The sequence below is a fragment of the Trichomycterus rosablanca genome, chromosome 2 (assembly GCF_030014385.1).
Source record: "Trichomycterus rosablanca isolate fTriRos1 chromosome 2, fTriRos1.hap1, whole genome shotgun sequence".
In the NCBI taxonomy this organism is placed as follows: Eukaryota; Metazoa; Chordata; class Actinopteri; order Siluriformes; family Trichomycteridae; genus Trichomycterus; species Trichomycterus rosablanca.
The window spans coordinates 27,695,549-27,715,201 of NC_085989.1; the positions used below are offsets into that span (position 1 = coordinate 27,695,549).

At 38.8% G+C, this 19,653-nt stretch overlaps 1 protein-coding gene across 1 annotated transcript; it reads right to left on the minus strand.

Moving 5' to 3' along the window:
- Positions 1-1,452: 1,452 nt before the first annotated feature.
- On the minus strand, positions 1,453-14,223 carry sesn2 (sestrin 2). The gene is made up of 10 exons (XM_062990603.1): positions 14,147-14,223; positions 13,762-13,824; positions 12,229-12,417; positions 11,960-12,142; positions 7,574-7,792; positions 7,360-7,501; positions 7,165-7,277; positions 5,671-5,861; positions 3,096-3,240; positions 1,453-2,144 (listed from the first exon to the last, which is right to left on the minus strand). Exons 1-10 carry the CDS (start codon positions 14,150-14,152, stop codon positions 2,058-2,060), a joined length of 1,338 nt encoding a protein of 445 aa, XP_062846673.1. The 5' UTR covers positions 14,153-14,223; the 3' UTR covers positions 1,453-2,057.
- Positions 14,224-19,653: the final 5,430 nt, after the last annotated feature.

Here is a 19,653-nt window from a genome sequence, read left to right on the forward strand (position 1 = left end):
TCAAAAAGCACTAGAAAATGGTTTGAGAGAAAGCACTGGAGACTTCTAAAGTTGCCAGCAATGAGTCCAGACCTGAATCCCATAGAACACCTGTGGAGAGATCTCAAAATGGCAGTTTGGAGAAGGCACCCTTCAAATCTAAGGGACCTGGAGCAGTTTGCCAAAGAAGAATGGTCTAAAATTCCAGCAGGGCATTGTAAGACACTCATTGATGGTTACCGGAAGCGGTTGTTCGCAGTTATTTTGTCTAAAGGTTGTGCTACCAAGTATTAGGCTGAGGGTGCCAATACTTTTGTCCGGCCCATTTTTGGAGTTTTGTGTAAAATGATAATTGATTTGACTTTTTTTTTCATTCTCTTTTGTGTTTTTTCATTGCAAGCAAAATAAATGAAGATATTAATACCAAAGCATTTGTGATTGCAATCATTTTCTGGAAGAAATTGAGTATTATCTGACAGAATTGCAGGGGTGCCAATACTTTTGGCCAGCACTGTAAGTGCGAGCCCTCCCGGAACCCATTCAGATTGTATTGCAAGAGCCTTAACATGAGAGCAATCCGGGGCGATTTTCAGTCAGACTGAAATCGCCCCAAAAGGGGCGGTACTGTATGGAACACAACTCGACGCTGATTGATATTCAGAGACAAGACAGACTGTCCAGAACAGTCACAGCTGTGATAGAAAATTTTTTTCCCTGTCTTCCTTTGGTCGTGCGTCGTGACCCTGACTCGTGCAGGTAGGAACCCGTCGTGACCCTGACAGGGATAAACCGCTTCATGAAAATTAAAGCTAACTTTAATTGAAAATATTTGGATGCAGACCGCAGCTCGGAACGACGTTAAGTAGGTTAGCTCCCGAGGAACAACAGATTTCCCGTTTTAATAGTTTTTGAAATAACAAAAAAAAAAGCACTAAAACAATCAGTACCAACAAAGCAATTAATTGTATCCCTCCTGCTCTTACGTTAGCTAAAACTTAACTGCACATCAGTAATCTCAGCCCTAGTAGTCATCTGTAGTTCTATTTCATTGCTAATGAGGCTTACAAAAAGAACTTATTGAGATCATAGTGATTCACAATCCCGTCTAAACTTCTGTAAGTCACACACCTAAGAATTGGTTGTGGATCCAACAATCAAAAACTAGTTTAAAATGCCCAAAAGGTTAACTCGTTTTTGATCGTTGGATACAGTCTGCTAATGAATAATAAACAAATATTTAATCAACACAGTAAAACAGATTCCAATAAAAATTATAATCATTATAGTTGGTCTTTGATATTTTTTTAAAAATATGGTGTTATGGCCGTTGTCACCCAGGTATTGACAATTTAAATACAGTATACTGTGATGGCTTCAATGTTTCTTCTCCTTATCGCCCTCCATGGCAATACACCATCAAAACATAACCAATTTTGGCTTGTCCACAACAGCTTCAATCAAATTTGCAATATCTTAAATAGTAAAAAATATTTTATTGGACATAAAACACATTAAAGACATTCAAGCAAGAACATAAAGAAAACGTGCTTTTCTCTCCTCCCACAATCCCACTGGCTGAAATCCAGCAACTGAGTACCATTGATAAAGTAATGAAGAAAGTAATGGTACAGATGGCCCATATGGGCACACAGACACAGAGAGAATGTGGAGAGAATACTGCAATAACGAAGATATACACATTCACAGTCTGATAAGAAACAGGTCACTGGGAGAAGAATTCCACCTGACAACAGAGCTAGTTCCCAAACCCAACTGTGACCAAGCAGCCGTATTACACCAGAATTAAACTGAAATAAACTAGAAAGTTCAAAAATATATGTGCAGTTCAGAGAGATCAAAAAGAAGCCTGTAGTGTTTAATTTATCCAGTTACCCAGTGTTTCGATGGTAAAGGGACGTGTATGTATGTGTATGTGTGTGTGTGTGTGTGTTGGTAGGAGGATGTTTGTGCTTATAGAGAGTGTTAGACTAAACTGCATACTGTACCAGTGCTTTTATTATTGTTTGTGCTTCAGCTAGCAGGTTAATGCTGATAGCAAAAGCTTGTACTTTTGTTTGCTAGGTCATGTAGCGGGTGATGGCTCTGAGCGCATAGAGCAGAGCTGCCTGGAGTCGCGCCTCCATCAGCAGCAGATTCACGTGAACCTAAGCAGAGAGCCAGAGTAAGACATCTTAACTTGAACACAAAGTTAACAATATCAAAACACAAACCACTTACTTTTATTAAAACAATGGTAACCATAAAACATCGGGCTGTAGTTAGGCTAGTCAGTCTCAGACAGTCAGTCAAGTTCCTGCCTTTTTATTTTAAACGTCTTTCATGAAAAAATAAAAAAATGAAAACATCCGAACTAGCCTTGTATAATTTAGTTTCCAATAGAAATTTATTAGCAGGGCTGGGTTTTAAAGTAAGACGGCAACAACAGAGATTGTCTTATGAATTCTTTTAACAAGGTATGTTTTAATAGTCTTAAATAGAGACCAATGAGAATTTTCAACAGTCTGTAAACAATGTATTTTAAAGTACTGCATTTTATTAAAACCAGCCACAACCAACTGTCGGAACGGCTTTGATTAAACTTTAATTATAGCATTGAATTTGGACAAAGTTTCAATAATTGTGACACCAATGCTATGCAAAAAAGAAGCCAAGCAGCTCAGTTCGATGACATTACAGAACACCATATGTATAATCTGAAGTGCTATGTATATTTTTAACTCTAGAGAGTTTCACAAAACCCACAATAAACTTATAATTTATTTATTTAAGTTTTAACGCCATGTTTAACACATTGGTGTTATTTAATGGCAGTAATAGGTATTATGTATGTGTCTTCATATTTTGGTCCATATTATATGTTCATTTTTATTTTTATGGTTGCAAGGTAGGTTACAATAAACTTATAAAAGTTGCAGAAATTGTCCCCAAAATATTGATTATGATAATGTGTATGTTAACAAAAAAAATGAAAATATTGCCTTTCTTGATTGATAATGTTTACTTTTCTTTTTTATGCATTTTCCCCACTCTTCCTCCCAATCTATCCAATTGCCCAATCGTATTTTTCCTCTACTGCTGCTCTTGCCATTACATACCTTTTCTGAATGGCGAAACTGTCTCCAGAAAGCAGAATACATTCGCAGCGTGGTCTTTTCTGGGTGACAGGCCACCGTCTTAACATAAACCTTCAGATTACGTTCCAACAACTGGTTGACCTCCCCATAGTCATAATCATCATACCTTGACACAGACAAGCCACATTAACATAAATGTGCAATTACAAAAATTCCATTCGTAGTTTGTTGTGACACATAATTAAGCAATTCTGATTTGGCTTTGTGTTTATACCTTCTTATAAGTTTATTTTGAAAGATAATGGATCAGAGACATTGGGTAATACCATTTTTTAAAAACAAAAGCAGAACAAGATGAATAAGTAAATATACAAATCAAATTAAAGCTCTAACATACATTTCTTCCTCGGCCTTTGTCCCGTTCGGTTACGGGGTCGGCTCTCGGCGGATCATGATCCGCATTGATTTGGCACAATTTTTACGCCGGATGCCCTTCCTGACACAACCCTCCCTATTTTATCTGGGCTTGGGACTGGCACCACAATGGACTGGTACATGCATCTAGCGGCTAGGTATCTATAGGACAATTCAGTGTTTCCAATTAGCCCGGTGGCATGTTTTTTGGAGTGTGGGAGGAAACCGGAGCACCTGGAGGAAACCCACGTGGACACGAGGAGAACATGCTAACTACGCACAGAAAGGACCCGGACCGCCCCACCTGGGGATCGAACCCAGGACCTTCTTGCTGTGAGGTGTCAGTGCTACCCACTAAGCCACCGTGCCGCCCAAACTGACATCATATACCTATTTCATTAAAACCAAACTGTGCTAAAGAAGTAAGTGTTTCTTGATCTATTCTGGCTGCTGCTACTGCTTGCGGTTATGAGACAGACTAATGTTTTCAGCACATTTGCATTTTTACCCCGAAAAAAATGAATGTATGTGGAGACATTAAAAGTATTTTAATAAAAGAGGTAAGCTGTGTGCAGGTTTGCCAATAAGCATTTTAGTACAGATGTGTAATACTGTCATACAAGCAGTTGCACAATGCTAGCCTTCCCCTAACTGTGTGACACTGGCCTTGTATCTTCAGTACAAAAGAGGGATGTCAGTGATTAATGATTAACCGATAATGGACAAAAAGTCATTGTTTAATTAATGCTTTTGCGTAAAAAGGTTGTTTCCGCTGATATTTGATGTGAACTGAGAACTAAAGTTACAGATCTTTATATGCACAAGAGCTCAGACTGCTGCGGTAAGACTCACCCACAGTGTGCACATGCTGTTTTATTTAGAGACAGTACTGCCATTCTAACTCGAGCAGAAAAACTTTTTATGCACCCATATTATTCAAATCATGAACACTGGAAGCATTGTGCATTAAAATAAGTTGTGTCAATATGGTGCCTGATTTCATATGACTCTCTGTATAATCATTGCATAAATTGCAATGATTTTGCATCATGTCCTGGTATTAAGGTAGAACTTTGTTTTTTATCATATAATAAATACTGTCAGCAAAAGCTATAAAATACAGACTGCATTTTTGTTTTTTATGATTGGCATGTTTAGTCAGCTACTGTTTCAAATCTACATTCATGATACTGAACTGCTTCTGCTCACAATGTTTATGTAAATCTTACTGTTTTTTATCACTCGTATGTTCACTATGGCTGCTTTTATTTGTTTGTTTGTTTATTAGGATTTTAACGTCATTTTTTACACATTTTGGTTACATTCATGACAGAAACGGTAGTTACTCATTACACAAGGTTCATCAGGTCACAAGGTTATATCAAACACAGTCATGGACAATTTTGTATCTCCAATTCACCTCACTTGCATGTCTTTGGACTGTGGGAGGAAACCGGAGCACCCGGAGGAAACCCACGCGGACATGGAGAGAACATGCAAACTCCACACAGAAAGGACAGGGCCACCCCACCTGGGGATCAAACCCAGGACCTTCTTGCTGCAAGGTGACAGTGCTACCCACTCATCCACCGTGCCGCCCCTGTTTTTATTTAATAAAACATAAAGACATGTTGCTATGATACCAAAAAATGTGTAAAGCTTTATTGGTTAACCAAGCTTAATCAGTTAACCCAGAAAATTGCCAAAATGTGCATATATTGTGCAAAACTAAGGAAGCAAACATTGGACCGTTAACATGTTTGGTCGGAAACAATTGGGAGTACAGGGAAAACATAACATTTAAGTAAATGTTCATATTTGTATTTAAACATTATTATTGGGGTGCTAAGGGGACATAGTGCTAAATTACGCTTGGCCACTACCACTGGGATCCAGGGTTCTAATACCCAGTGGTGCCATCAGCGGTTTAGGCCTCTCCATACAAACATGACTGGTCACGTCTGGGAAGAGAGGGGGGTTAGGGAATGGATGGCCAAGGCCCTGTATTGGCTTGGCCCAGTGATTCCAGGAAAACCGGACACACCACAACCCTGACCAGGATAAAGGACATAAAAACATGAAAATAAAATTATTGGTTTGATTATAGATAAGGCCACATTTCTGCTTCTCATTGTTTTTCTCAGTAAAATGGCTATAAAAGTGCTAAAGGTGTCTGGCTGACCTGATGCCATAGATGCAGTGTATGTAGTTCCAAAGAGCTTTGCGGAGAGTGGAAGTGTCCACATCTGTGTGCATGGCCATGGTGTGATATGTCAGAGCACACACGACCTGGAACTTCTCCTCCAGCAATTGGGCCATTTCTCCGTATAGCCGATTCATCAGTGAGAAACCATGATCCTCCCAGGAGTAGTCCTGCACCAGACACACAAAAACACACACACACACACAATATGAGATTGACAACCTAGACAAAAAAACATTACAGGTAAATAAAACATTATCCATATATAACAATTATAAGTTCAGAAGATGAATGATTAAAGGTAGTGGTAAAAATAGAAAGTGAACTGTATGAATTGTCTGCATATTGTTTTGTCTGCATACTGCAGAGAGCAACCAGCAGCCGGAAACAGATTCCTTATGTGTGCAAACATACCTGCGAATAAAGGTTATTCTGATCAAGCACTACTGATACAGGCATCCGATTAGTAACAAAATAAACCTACTGTAAGCAAATTGTGGCAATATACTGCCCAAAGCAGGTGGGCACTCCTAATAATGATTTCCAGTGTTCACATGTTTTAACCACACATTTTGCTAATAAGTGTAGGACATCAGCTATAAAAATTTGCTTTTAACTTTGGCAACAGTTTGGGAAAGGTGTTTCAGCACGATTGTGCCCCTGTGCATGAAGCAAGGTCCATAAAGGCATGGTTTGATAAATTTGGTGTTAGAGAATCACAATGGTTTGCACAGAGCCCTGACCCCACTGAACATTTTTGGGGAAAAAAACTAAATATTAGCTGCAAGTCAGTCCATTTTGTCCATCCCCTGTGTCTGACCTTGCAAATGTTTTAAACTCCAAAAGACTCCAAAATAATGTGCAAAGCCTCCCTAGAAAGGTAAAGCTTGTTATGTAGCATTATTTTCATGCAGTAAATGTAAATGTACCGGATTTCTTGTCTTTTTAGACAGATTTTCACAGACTCACACTGCTTGCCCACCTAATTGTATGTGCACGCTCAAAACATGCTGCTCTTGTGCTCAAATTATTACAGCTTGCTCACAAAACTGATGCTCAGAATCCCTCCTGTCCCTCTCTTGAATGGAGACAAGACAACGTGGTGGTAAAACCTGAAAATGCAATGAATATACATTCACACAAGAGCAGCCTTATTTTGAGAACAGACACAGCATTTCCATGTGTGAGCAGGGTGGATTAATGTGAGCACAGAGCACAGAAAATACAAGAAATCCTGCACATGCATAAACAAGTAGTGCTCTTGCCCAAAACTAACACTAGTTACAGCACCAAAGGAAGACGGTTGTAGTCTGGGTCATATGTTGAGATTTCCAGCATTTAGCAGAGGATTATCAGTGACTAGTTTTGTTGTTCTGTGGAGAATGTTTACGTCAAAAATCTTGTAGGTGGTTTCAATTGGAAATAATGTAAAATCGAATTAGATTTAGAATCTTGTATTAGGTGTGTAGGTACCTGGGCTCTCATGGTCGGTGGGGACTGCTCTCCTCTTGTACTAAAGTCCTGATAAATAAAATCTGGATCCTGAACAAACCGTGAGACAGAATCAGGCAAAACAGAGCGCACCACTGTGGGGGAGAAAGAGAAAGTAGTCATGTAATATATACACATGGTCATGTGTGTGTGCAGTACTCAGTTAAGAGTCAATACCTTCAGCTGGTTCCAGCAAGCTCTCAGTCCGCTCTCTCTCAAACCGAGTAACCATCTCCTCCTGTGTGAACTCTTCATCATGCTGCTGAACCATCATCATCTTCTCCATCAACAGCTCCACTTCATTCACAGCCTCACTCCACTGTGTAAGTACACACAAACCCTTAATTTTGTCGATTATCACTATTTTATGATCAGAATCAGAAAGGCCTACCTCCTGTTGATGGCCGGTGCCACTCTGGCTAGCAGGAGGAGACTTTTGTCCTGCTGGGGAGGGTGGTGGACGTTTCTGTTTAGCTAGGCAGTTAGGCTCTGGATGAATGCCACAGCCCCAGATAAAAGAGGAAAGAGAGTGTGCATGGGTCATGAGAACCACAGCCTGAATCAGCTCAGCCAACGACCAGCGGGGCTCTGCCCCTGGACACACCAGCTCCTGAGGACGCAAATGACAAAGACTGTGTGATGCAATGTCAATACATTTGTTCTTTCTTTAAAAGCAAATGCTAGCACAAAAAAGTAACTTTTAGGACTAAATCAGTATTTTAACAGTTAATTATTAGAGGAATATAGCTTATGCATTTTAAGTGTACTTTATTGCTCCTGCATAAGTAAGTCAATTTTAGATTTTATTGGCTTTTGATATGCTTCTGAGGTCTGTTACACAAGATAAAGTTTATATTGTATTATTTGAAGTGTTGTATTTTTGTAATGCTATATTTTAGTACTGTTTTAAAATGTTTTAAAGCTAACAATTACAAGGCAAGTTATTTATAACATGTAGTGCCATAAATGGATTTACAGGCTTCCTGATTTTTTTTTTAACAAAATTAAGTATACAAGTGACATAAAAAAAAATTCAAGTGTGCCTAAGATCATTGTCTTGCTGGAATGTCCAGACAACACCAAGGTTTAATTTCACCACAGAAAGCATTCCTCTTCAAAATGCCTTGGTATTTCTGTGTAAAATTTTAGGCTCTCTCTACGGTGGCCGAGAAGTGCAAAACAAATTTACATTTCAGAAAACAAAATTACAAAAAAACTAAAACAAATTTACAACAAAAGCAAAAACAAATTTACAAGTGCTCGGGTACCCAGTGTTTGTAAATTTGTTTTGGCATATGTAAAAGTGTTTCAGCACTTGTAAATTAATTTTCGGCATATGTAATTTTGTTTTCTAAAATGTATATTTGTTTTGCACTTCCCGGCCGCACATTTCTGACGGAAAAGGCAGGGACAATAAACCGGAAGTGCGTGTTGCTTACCTGCTGTCAATCAAACTGTTTCTCAGCGATAAAGTGAACGGAGTTTGTGATGGTGACGATAAACAAGGTTTTGTCTAGTTTGTGGAAATCATTTTATCCAGTTGACCCGCTATTGTTTTTCTTGTGGAAAGTTTTGTGCAGATGTTTAGACGTGGCGTGTGCATCTCTATTTACCGTCCGCTCTTCTAATAATGAAAATAATTAACACAAAATGGACAAAACATTGTTTATTAGGGACGGAACATCTGATACCGAGGCTTTAAAGCTTGTTTCACTTTTGTAACACTGGACTCAGTGTATCGGAGCTTATATTAAAGCAGCATGTGCGGGACTGATGAAGCTTTGTGCTGAGTTTTATCTCACTCACTATATAAGAGACAATCAAACCAGGGTTACCCACCGTCCTGTAACATACAGAATCCTTCTTTATCTGGAGACTAAACGCCGCGTTCTGTATTGAACTGATACAGGACGCTTTGTTCCGTATTTTTATCAATGGGAGACGGTGTGGTGTATAAAACAGAAGGAAACTGCTGCTTAATTCATTATATTAAGTAGTGTTCACTTTTATTCTTAGTAACGTGACATAACCTGTTTAATAAACCGCTGTATGTGTAGCACAGTGGGCGGAGTGCGTTGTTTTGCCTAAAATATGATTCTGACTTATTATAAAGAATGAAAATAATAAATTTTAAACACCATAAATAAAACCTTTGTTCTCATGACTGTGTAAGGTCCCCCCCTGCTGCTATAACCAGCGCACACACACCGTTACTAAGAATAAAAGTGAACACTACTTAATATAATTCCCTCAGTCTCCCATTGATAAAAATACGGAACAAAGCGTCCTGTATCAGTTCAGTACTGAACGCGGCGTTTAGTCTCCAGATAAAGAAGGATTCTGTATGTTACAGGACGGTGGGTAACCCTGGTTTGATTGTCTCTTATATAGTGAGTGAGATAAAACACAGCACCAAAGCTTCATCAGTCCCGCACATGCTGCTTTAATATAAGCTCCGATACACTGAGTCCAGTGTTACAAAAGTGAAACAAGCTTCAACAAGCCTCGGTATCAAATGTTCCGTCCCTAATAAACAATGTTTTGTCCATTTTGTGTTAATTATTTTCATTATTTCGCTTTTGTTGTTCTTGTGGGAATTCCTTAGATGTTTAGAAGAGCGGACAGTAGATAGAGATGCACACGCCACGTCTAAACATCTGCACAAACAATCTAATAACTTTCCACAAGAAAAACAATAGCGGGTCAACTGGATAAAATGATTTCCACAAACTAGACAAAACCTTGTTTATCGTCACCATCACAAACTCCGTTCACTTTATCGCTGAGAAACAGTTTGATTGACAGCAGGTAAGCAACACGCACTTCCGGTTTATTGTCCCTGCCTTTTCCGTCAGAAATGTGCGGCCGGGAAGTGCAAAACAAATATACATTTTAGAAAACAAAATTACATATGCCGAAAATAAATTTACAAGTGCTGAAACACTTTTACATATGCCAAAACAAATTTACAAACACTGGGTACCCGAGCACTTGTAAATTTGTTTTTGCTTTTGTTGTAAATTTGTTTTAGTTTTTTTTGTAATTTTGTTTTCTGAAATGTAAATTTGTTTTGCACTTCTCGGCCACCGTATCTCTCCCATGGCCAGGCAGGTTTTCTGCTGTGCCATAAGTTAGGAACTTCCAGAGAATATTTGCAATGGTGTCTGTAGGAATGTACAAGGTCTTGGAAATCTTCTTATACCCACTGCCCTATTGGTACAATGAAATGATTTCCTTTCTCAGCATTTGTGACAGCTGCAAAGTTTTCACCATGGTTGCAACACACTTTAAACACTTTACATAACACATTACAGCTGAAGTATATCAAGGGCCATTATTGAGTTCCCAATGGATTAATTATGATGTAATCCAACTTTAGGTCATACAGACTAGCACTAAATTTTAAGATCAGCAATATTATGTAGGGATTAAATAACTGTCATGGAAGTGTCAGCAAAATACACTGATCAGGCATAACATTATGACCACATCCTTGTTTCTACACTCCCTGTACAGAAGCACTTTAAAGTTCTACAATTACTGACTGTAGTCCATCTATTTCTCTACATACTTTTTTAACCTGCTTTTACCCTGTTCTTCAATGGTCAGGACCACCACTGAGCAGGTATTTTTTAGGTGGTGGGTCATTCTCAGCACTGCATGACAATGACATGATGGTGGTGTGTTAGTGTGTGTTGTGCTGGTATGAGTGGATCAGACACAGCAGCGCTGTACTGAATACTGTGTCCACTCACTGTCCACTCTATTAGACACTCCTACCTAGCTGCTCCACCTTGTAGATGTAAAGTCAGAGACGATTGCTCATCTATTGCTGCTGTTTGAGTTGGTCATCTTCTAGACCTTCATCAGTGGTCACAGGACGCTGCCCACAGAGTGCTGTTGGCTTGATATTTTTGGTTGGTGGACTATTCTCAGTCCAGCAGGGACAGTGAGGTGTTTAAAAACTCCAGCAGCATTGCTGTGTCTTGTCCACTCATACCAGCACAACACACACTAACACACCACCACCATGTCAGTGTCACTGCAGTGCTGAGAATGATCCACCACCTAAATAATACCTACTCTGTAGTGATCCTGTGGGGGTCCTGACCATTGAAGAACAGGGTAAAAGCAGGCTAAAAAAGTATGTAGAGAAACAGTTGGACTACAGTCAGTAATTGTAGAACTACAAAGTGCTTCTGTATGGTAAGTGGAGCTGATAAAATGGACAGTGAGTGTAGAAACAAGTAGGTGGTCATAAAATTATGCCTAATCGGTGTATCTTGCAATTCAAATCATTAATTTTTTTTGTTCAATTGCTGTATTATTCAACTGATAAATACTTCCAAGCTTTTAATGTTTTGTGGACTGCTGTTATAGTGGTTGCTATACGTTTTGTTGAACTATTCCCAATATAGCCATGCATTTTTTGTGTACTGTATACAGCATACACACCCAACTGGTACTTGTATAATAACACTTGGTTATTTTACTTTGGGATGGGATTGTTATTTGCATTTTGGGAATTTCAATTCATTTTAATTTGTATTTTAAATGTCTTTACTTTAAATAAAAAAAAACCTTTGCATTAAAATCTACATTTTGACAATCCTTAGTAAGAACTAGGATTATGTAGATGAAGGGTTCAAAACAGTGTCCATTTACATGGTGAACCATTTTGAAGTTCTATTTAGGTACAATACAAAAAAAACTTTAAATTGAATAAAAAATTTGAGACACATTATTAATCCATGTTATATGTATATGGAGCTAGTACCTGTATGTGTTCCTGAGTGATTAGCCATGGTCTGTGAGCTAGCAGTTTGTTGAGTGTCTGCAACCGCTGAATTTTAAGAGGAGCAGAGTGAATACCTCTGAGCCAGGACTCATCCCCGCCAGCTGATAGAAAGGCTGAGCTGTGCAGCTGCACCAGGTAAGAACACTGATGCCGTGCAGATGCCTGCAAAGACAAACACAACATGACCATTCTGTAGAAGATTCTACCTATCCCAAAAAGTCAGCTGACAATCTGTTTTTTTCTCTCACCATGATGACAATGTAATGCCTCCACGACAGTGGTAAAGGGCCATCTGGCTGCAGCAAAGCATTCTGGGTGTGCAAAAAGCAGTTGAGGTAGGCAGGATGCAGCCCCATTAATGCAATAATATTATCAGCATTACTAACTGACATCAGATGTTCCGTCATCACCTCCTGCCCCGGTCTTTCTTCCAGTACCTGACAGATATATTCATATCAATAGTTAGCAGTGTCTAATATAACCTAATCTGTTAACTACAGTAGTTATAAATTACAGCTTATGCAACTACAACTGGTCACCCACACAAAACATGTTTTTTTATGTGTTTTGTTTTATTTAAATAAATCACCTTTAAATTATCCTTAATCTTTTTTTTTTTTTTTTTTCAAATAAATTGGTTTGTCAAAATGTGTCCAAAATAAGAGAGCTTCAGCTTGGTTATCTGGGCTTGGCTGAGGATTTATTAATGTGAATTGAAAGTAAATTAAATTTTCCCTAAATATTATTTATTAGGATTTTATTGTCATGTTTTACACACTTTGGTTACATTTATGACAGGACAGATAATTACTGGTTACACAAGATTCATCAGTTCAAGTCTTTGTGTCAAACACAGTCATGGACAATTTTGTATCTCCAATTCACCTCAATTGCATGTATTTAGACTGTGGGAGGAAACCCATGAAGACACGGGGGAAAATGCAAACTCCACACAGAAAGGACCCAGACCGCTCCACCTGGGAATCAAACCCAGGACCTTCTCGCTGTGAGATTACAGTGCTACCCACTGAGCCACCGTGTCACAAAATTTTCCCTGAATAAATTACCTAGTTAGACCACATGCTAAGCTGTTAAAGGGTCCAATGGCGTGCTGCAGGCTACAAAATGGGAAAAGTGTTAAATACAACATAGACTGACCAATTTTACATACTATTAAGGGGGCGGCATGGTGGCTAAGTGGGTAGCGCTGTCGCCTCACAGCGAGAAGGTCCTGGGTTCGATCTACCGGTGGGACGGTCTGGGTCCTTTCTGTGTGGAGTTTGCATGTTCTCCCCATGTCCATGTGGGTTTCCTTCGGGTGCTCTGGTTTCCTCCCACAGTCCAAAGACAAGTGAGGTGAATTGGAGACATTAAATTGTCCATGAGCGTGTTTGATATAACCTTGTGAACTGATGAATCTTGTGTAATATGTGACTACCGTTCCTGTCATGAATGTAACCAAAGTGTGTGAAACATGACGTTAAAATCCTATTAAACAAGCAAACATATGATTAAGTATAGCTGGATGTGGTTTGGGACAGAGCCAAAATGATGGCTGTCATTTCAATCAGTCTGGTTGCCTGCTGTTGTTGCGTCAAAAGGACTTTTTCCTAAATATGTTATTTGAACAAAGCATTTCTTTAAAAAGGGATTCTCAACCTAAACGGCAGTACAAACTTTTGCACATTATTCCTATACGTGAATGCATGTGTGCTGTCGGCAGAGCTTTGCAGCCCAGCTGACACAGAGGTCGAGAACCACCAACTGGAGATGATACTCACCACTTCAGCTGAAATGAAGGCACTAGGTCCTGATGACAAGGGCTGATGAACTTCTACAGAACTCTGGGTAAGACAGGGGAGAAATGTCGAGTAAGAAAACCTCAGTCATTTTCATACAGTGTAGCTTGTAAACGTCTTCAGGTTATCATTTGAAGCCTACTTTTATTACCAGTTGGAAGACTTGGATACGCCATTACTTCTGTAGTTGGTGTTAAATGTGATTTTTACTAAATACATGGTAAATCGTAGTGAGTCTTTAAGCGTTTATCTAAGACGGCTGAAATGCGTACTGACTCTACCTCAGCTCTTTAACTACAGCAGTTAAACACGGCTACATAGGGCTACCATGATAACACCATATTAAACACAGTTCAGGTAAACTTACCTTCATTATACGAGTATCATATGATGTAATAGAGCTATTAAAGAGCCGGTATTTTTATTTCTCTGTTAGAATAAATGCTGCTGGCTAACTGCTTTATTCAGCATAGTCGCACTTTGACTGCAGAAAACAGGAAGTGAGAGCACGAGGGGGTGTGTCCACCCTTAACACACCGCTCTGAACTGTTGCATCATCAGCTCGAGCTGCAGCGTGACGCAACCAAACAGCAATCAGCCAAACCATATGAGCCGAAGTCTCGCGATAACTGTGCTCGCGATTCTGTGACTAGACAGATCGCTCAGAGCCGTAGAGAGAGAGAGTTGCGACACTCCTTGATCTCGCCGCTACGCGGTCACGTGGTTCATGTAACCCTCAATAGTTCCAAACAAACCCGGCGCTGTCATGTTCTCATATGGGACAGGCAGCAGTGAATGACATATTAAACGCTAAATAATAAACATTTGTACAATTTCTGGGTATTTTCAACTGCGTTTACATTTACTGCATCTGCTTTAATGTCAATTTGGTATATGAAGTGGAAGATTGATGTTTATAATGACTTGTTAATAGGTCGTTCTTGTTAACACACTAGGGTTGCCAACTTTCAGAACTGGAAATAAGGAACACCCTGGGCGGGCGGGTTGGCGGAAGGCATAGGGTGGGGGGGGGGGGGGCGAGATGCCAGGTGTTTACCTGAGCTGGGGGGGGTTAAGGTTGCACCGGCCCTGCTTTTGTTACTTTAGTTTCGCCCTAAGCCGGAACCTAAGGCAGATGAGCGTGCGCATGCGCGCTGCCCACTGCGCTACTCAAACAGCGGAGTATTTATAGTGGTGGTAAATTCGGTTGATTTTATGGACTCGGGTTAATCTGAGTCACTCAGTAATGTGATCCGGTTTACTTGGGTCACTTGAGTCAGTTGAGTCACTTGTACTGACATTCTGATTGCGACTGATTTATTGCATTAAAATGCATCCAAATATTACGTCTTCCATGCACTCATCTTCTGTAAATAAATCCTTCTCTCTTAATTCTCTTGGCACCTCACACTTCTCTTATCAGTGACAAGTTGACACTTTTTTTAAGTGAAATCTTGACTATGTGGGAGGGGGGGTTGAATCACCTACCAATCAGATGGGTATATTAATGGGTCAAGGGTTTAAAATTACCATGGGGGCTGTGATACTCCTTAAGTGGTTCAGTACTAAAGTAGCCTGTAAGCATTTGCATTTTAATAATAATATAACTATATTTTGTTCTTTTGCTTACAAGAAAATATGCTGCATTACTAATCTCTTCCACTACTACTGATAATACAGTGTGTTTAACCGCTTGTTTATTGGAATATTTAACTTATTACTTAGATTCACAGACTGAAGTGAAGTCGGTTCAGCCAAATCATCTGAGTCAGAGGTGTTTCCAGTGAGTCGGCTCACTCGCCTTGTATACTTGGCAGCAGCCAGTCAGAGGACTCGTAGGATCCGGGTTAATTGAGATTTCGGACTCGTGATTCCTGATTCAGTACAAAGATTCGAATCATTAACCCGGGTGATTCAGGAACCGCCCAGCTCTAGTATTGAACAATCTAATCTGCAGCATTTCTCTCCCATTGATAAAAATACGGAACAAAGCGCGTCCCGTATCAGTTCAATACGGAACGCGACATTTAGTTTCCAAATACGGAACGATTCCGTATTTTACGGGACGGTTGGCAACCCTATAACACACAGTACATTATATCAGCATACATTACATAATGCGATATCATTAAGTAGTAGAGACAATATACAGATAAAAGTTTTTTTATGTTTTGTTTTTTACATAAACTAATCTCCCTTAACTTTCCTGAGGATTCATAATAATAATAATTTTGGTTAAACACTAAGTCATGTGCTGGATTCATAAGGTTTACCTGCACTGAATGAACAGATTGATAAACACACTACCGTACCTTTAACATTATAGTGCAGGTACATGAAATAGCATTCATTCATCTCTTATTTCATGAGTGATTAATAATTGATTCCTACATGTAATACATTAATGAATTCATTATGAATATGCAAGTTCATTTTGTCTAATGTAAGTGGTGGACAAGGTACACAAACCATGTAGTTGAGTTAAAGTAGAGATATCCAAGGTAACATATTACTCCAGTAAAAGTAGTAGTAAAAGTAAAAATACTCTTTACCTCCACTAAAGTACTAAACTAAATTTACCTTCAAATGTACTTAAGTATGAACGTAAAAGTATAATGATTTATTGTGGTTCTAATGTTTTATGATCATTTCTGTAACAAGACTCTTGATTAATCAACTCATTTTAGGTGAAAAGACTCGTGTGTCATTAATTAAGCTAAACTGACTAAGCTAAATTCAGTTATACCTATTAATTAAGATAAACATGTAACATTTAGTGCTGAGCAAATGCTAAACAATAACAGTATTAAGTATATTAATGACATCAAATTCATTATTTTTTTAAAACAAAGCAACATACAGCTAAAAATGCTTGATAAGTAGTGAAAATGAATGGGGCACTATGGGTTGTTTGGAACTTTTCAGAGCTCCACAACCCGGAAGCTGCGCAAAAATATGTCCCGCCCCCTTTCCAACGGTTCCCTATGGGATTGTCGCCACTCTGTTCTCTCTACCGCTCTGCGATCGCTTTGTCTTCAGTAACAATTTCATGTTGGTCAAGGTCGTAGCAAGTGTGAAGCCTTATCATGGAACATGTACATCTGCATTTAGCAGGGGCTTTCATCCAAAGCTACTTACTATATTGTCTATAGTGTCCAATCAAAGCAAATGAGGATTGAGGGGGTTGCTCTAGGACACAACAGCCACAACCTGACAGTAGTGAAGTTAAACCAATGACCTTTTGATTACTAGTCCAGTACAATGTTGCCACTCCTTGGGATTTTTCCCAAGATCTTGGGATTTGGGGGATCAATTTGGGGATTTTGCCAAGTAATCTTGGGATTTTTTTTATTTGCACTTTAAATTTTTTAATCTGCATGCAATTTTATGGTCTACAGTCATAAATAAGGAATGACAAAGCGTACTACTACTAAATAATAACCTTTAGTTGTCGCTGGCCATTTCTACGGCTGTTGTACATTTACTTCTTTTCTTACTTAAATTTTCTTGGATGTGAGAACATGATGTCACAGCTTCCGTTTTTTGGTAATTGTTGTGATAGATTGCAGGAATAAATCTCGTCAATCGTCGTAGTGTGACAGTCTGATCTGATTAATGTTGTTACCAGACTTTCGGAGTCCGATAGTGATAGCGAATCAGATTAGACAGGACACTCTCTGGGTTTGAAAGACATTAATATTTTTTTTGATATTGCATTTAGCAAATATTAATACTGACAATGATCCCGCTTTTTCTTTGTCAGTTAACTCGGGATTTTTGTTTTTGTGAATAACTGTGAAAATACGTCAATTAAATCTTCACAATTTTGTCGTTTTCAGTTATGTGGGATTTTTAGTACAATCTTGGGATTTTTGTGGCAAGATTTTGGGAATTCTTAAAATGGAGAGTGGCAACACTGGTCCAGTACCTTATCTGCTGAGGTACCACTATGCAAAGAACAGTGGCCTCAAAGTTTAAAGACACTAGGGCTGTTAAAAAAAAACTTTATGTATTTATTCACCCATTTTTACATTTTCATTAAGCTTTGTCATGCTTTATCTTGGTCAGCGTTAAAGCAAATAAAACTGAGCATGGAAAAACTGCACCCACGGCAGAAACATGCCCTTGACCAGACAATAGTCAACTGCAGGGCACCACAAACTCATATGTATCTGTTCACTTATACCAAAAACAATTTAGAGCATCCAGTTTAAATTTCACATGTTTACATATACAGATGTACAACAAAATTCTTTCTTCGCTTATCCCAGCTTGTTTGGAAGCTGGGGTCAGAGCGCAAATTCTACGCCATTGTACGGCACCCCTGGAACAGAGAGGGTTAAGGGCCATTAAAGAAGAAGGAAACCAAAGTACTTAAAGGAAACACATGCAAACACAGGGGGAATAGGCTAGACTCTACAGACAGTGACTGGAGGTGATAAACAAGCCCAGGTTTCCAGGACCTATATTGATGTGCACCCACTCTACCAACTCTGCCACTCTGCCACTTTTAACAGCATTAGATTTTCAGTATTATTTAGCTTAATACTTATAAGGGTCATAGTGTGTTCAGCGCAGCTCAAAAACATCAAGTACAAAGCATGAATACACCCTAAAAGGCACCAATTTATTGCACAGAATTACATGAATCACATTTTTCACTTACTCACACCTAGAGTGCAATTTAGAGTCAACCCAACTAGTGAAAATTTTGGATGGTGGGAGGACACCTGGGTACCCAAAGGAACCAATGTGGACACATCCAAACATTCAGCATAGTCAATAAAGGTGAGGTTTAAACCCAGGTTTCCAAGATGGATTTTGCCGTGTACCTGCTCTGCCACTGCCCCATGTATGTTAATAAATGAATAGCACAGGCTTTTAGTGATACTACCACACAAACAAGCATTCATACTTGTATGTATTAACACTCAAGGTGAAAAGTGTTTGTCTTACAAAACAATGACAATACCAAACCATGAGAAGATTGTCATTTTCTTATAAATGTTAATGTATTATGGTGCAATAATGCTTTTCTGTCAGTAATGGATATTGCTCAGGCTCCCAGATCCATGTTTAAACAAAACATGTAGCCTGTTCAGTAACATACAGCCTTAAGATCTATAGTATTAAACACTAAAGAACAGAACAAGAGAAGAGATGCCTCTATTACCAGAGGACATTAATAGATCATTAACTACTCTAATTAATGCCGTTTCAGTAATATGGTTGGGTCTAAATCCTGACTGAAATGTTTCATGAATACTGTTGCTGCAGATAAGAGCATAATTGTTGTAAAACAGCTTTTTCTAGAATATTGGAGACAAAAGTAAGGTTTTATACTGGCCTATATTTAGATAGCATGTATGGATCAAGATTTCTTGGGTTTAATACTTGCACATGTAAAGGTCGTGGGTACATATTCAATGTTAAGAGACTTAAGTAAAATAAAGGATGTGGAGTACACACATCCTAACCAATCATTATTACAAGACATTTTCACCTGTCTGCCCATTTTAAGAGGAGAGGTGTACCCAGCTAGCCCTAGTAGCCAAACAATTACAAAAACAAATCCAGTGTGGTGCAAAAATGCATGTATTGCCCATAGACTTACATTCAAATTTGACATTTTGTGAAAAAAAGAATTTATCAAAGATAGCAACACCTCTTAACTAAGCAAACTCTACTGAAATAAATATGGACTAACGCTAACCACTTACTCCAGCTCTGATAATACTGGGTTGCACAGATTGGGTTCAGGAGGGCCAGAGTTCAGTAGAAAATGCTGACTTTATTACTTTTTAACACACAAGTAAACAGGCAATTAGCTGATAAATCAGTTTTTAGCAGACATATTACTTGGCTTAATTGCAG

Excerpts from the sequence above, each read along its gene's own strand:
- sesn2 (XM_062990603.1), bottom strand. Across the intron at positions 12,418-13,761 it reads CCTTCATTTCAGCTGAAGTG|GTACTGGAAGAAAGACCGGG; the intron begins GTGAGTATCATC and ends TATATCTGTCAG. Across the intron at positions 7,793-11,959 it reads TCACTCAGGAACACATACAG|GAGCTGGTGTGTCCAGGGGC; the intron begins GTACTAGCTCCA and ends TTGCGTCCTCAG.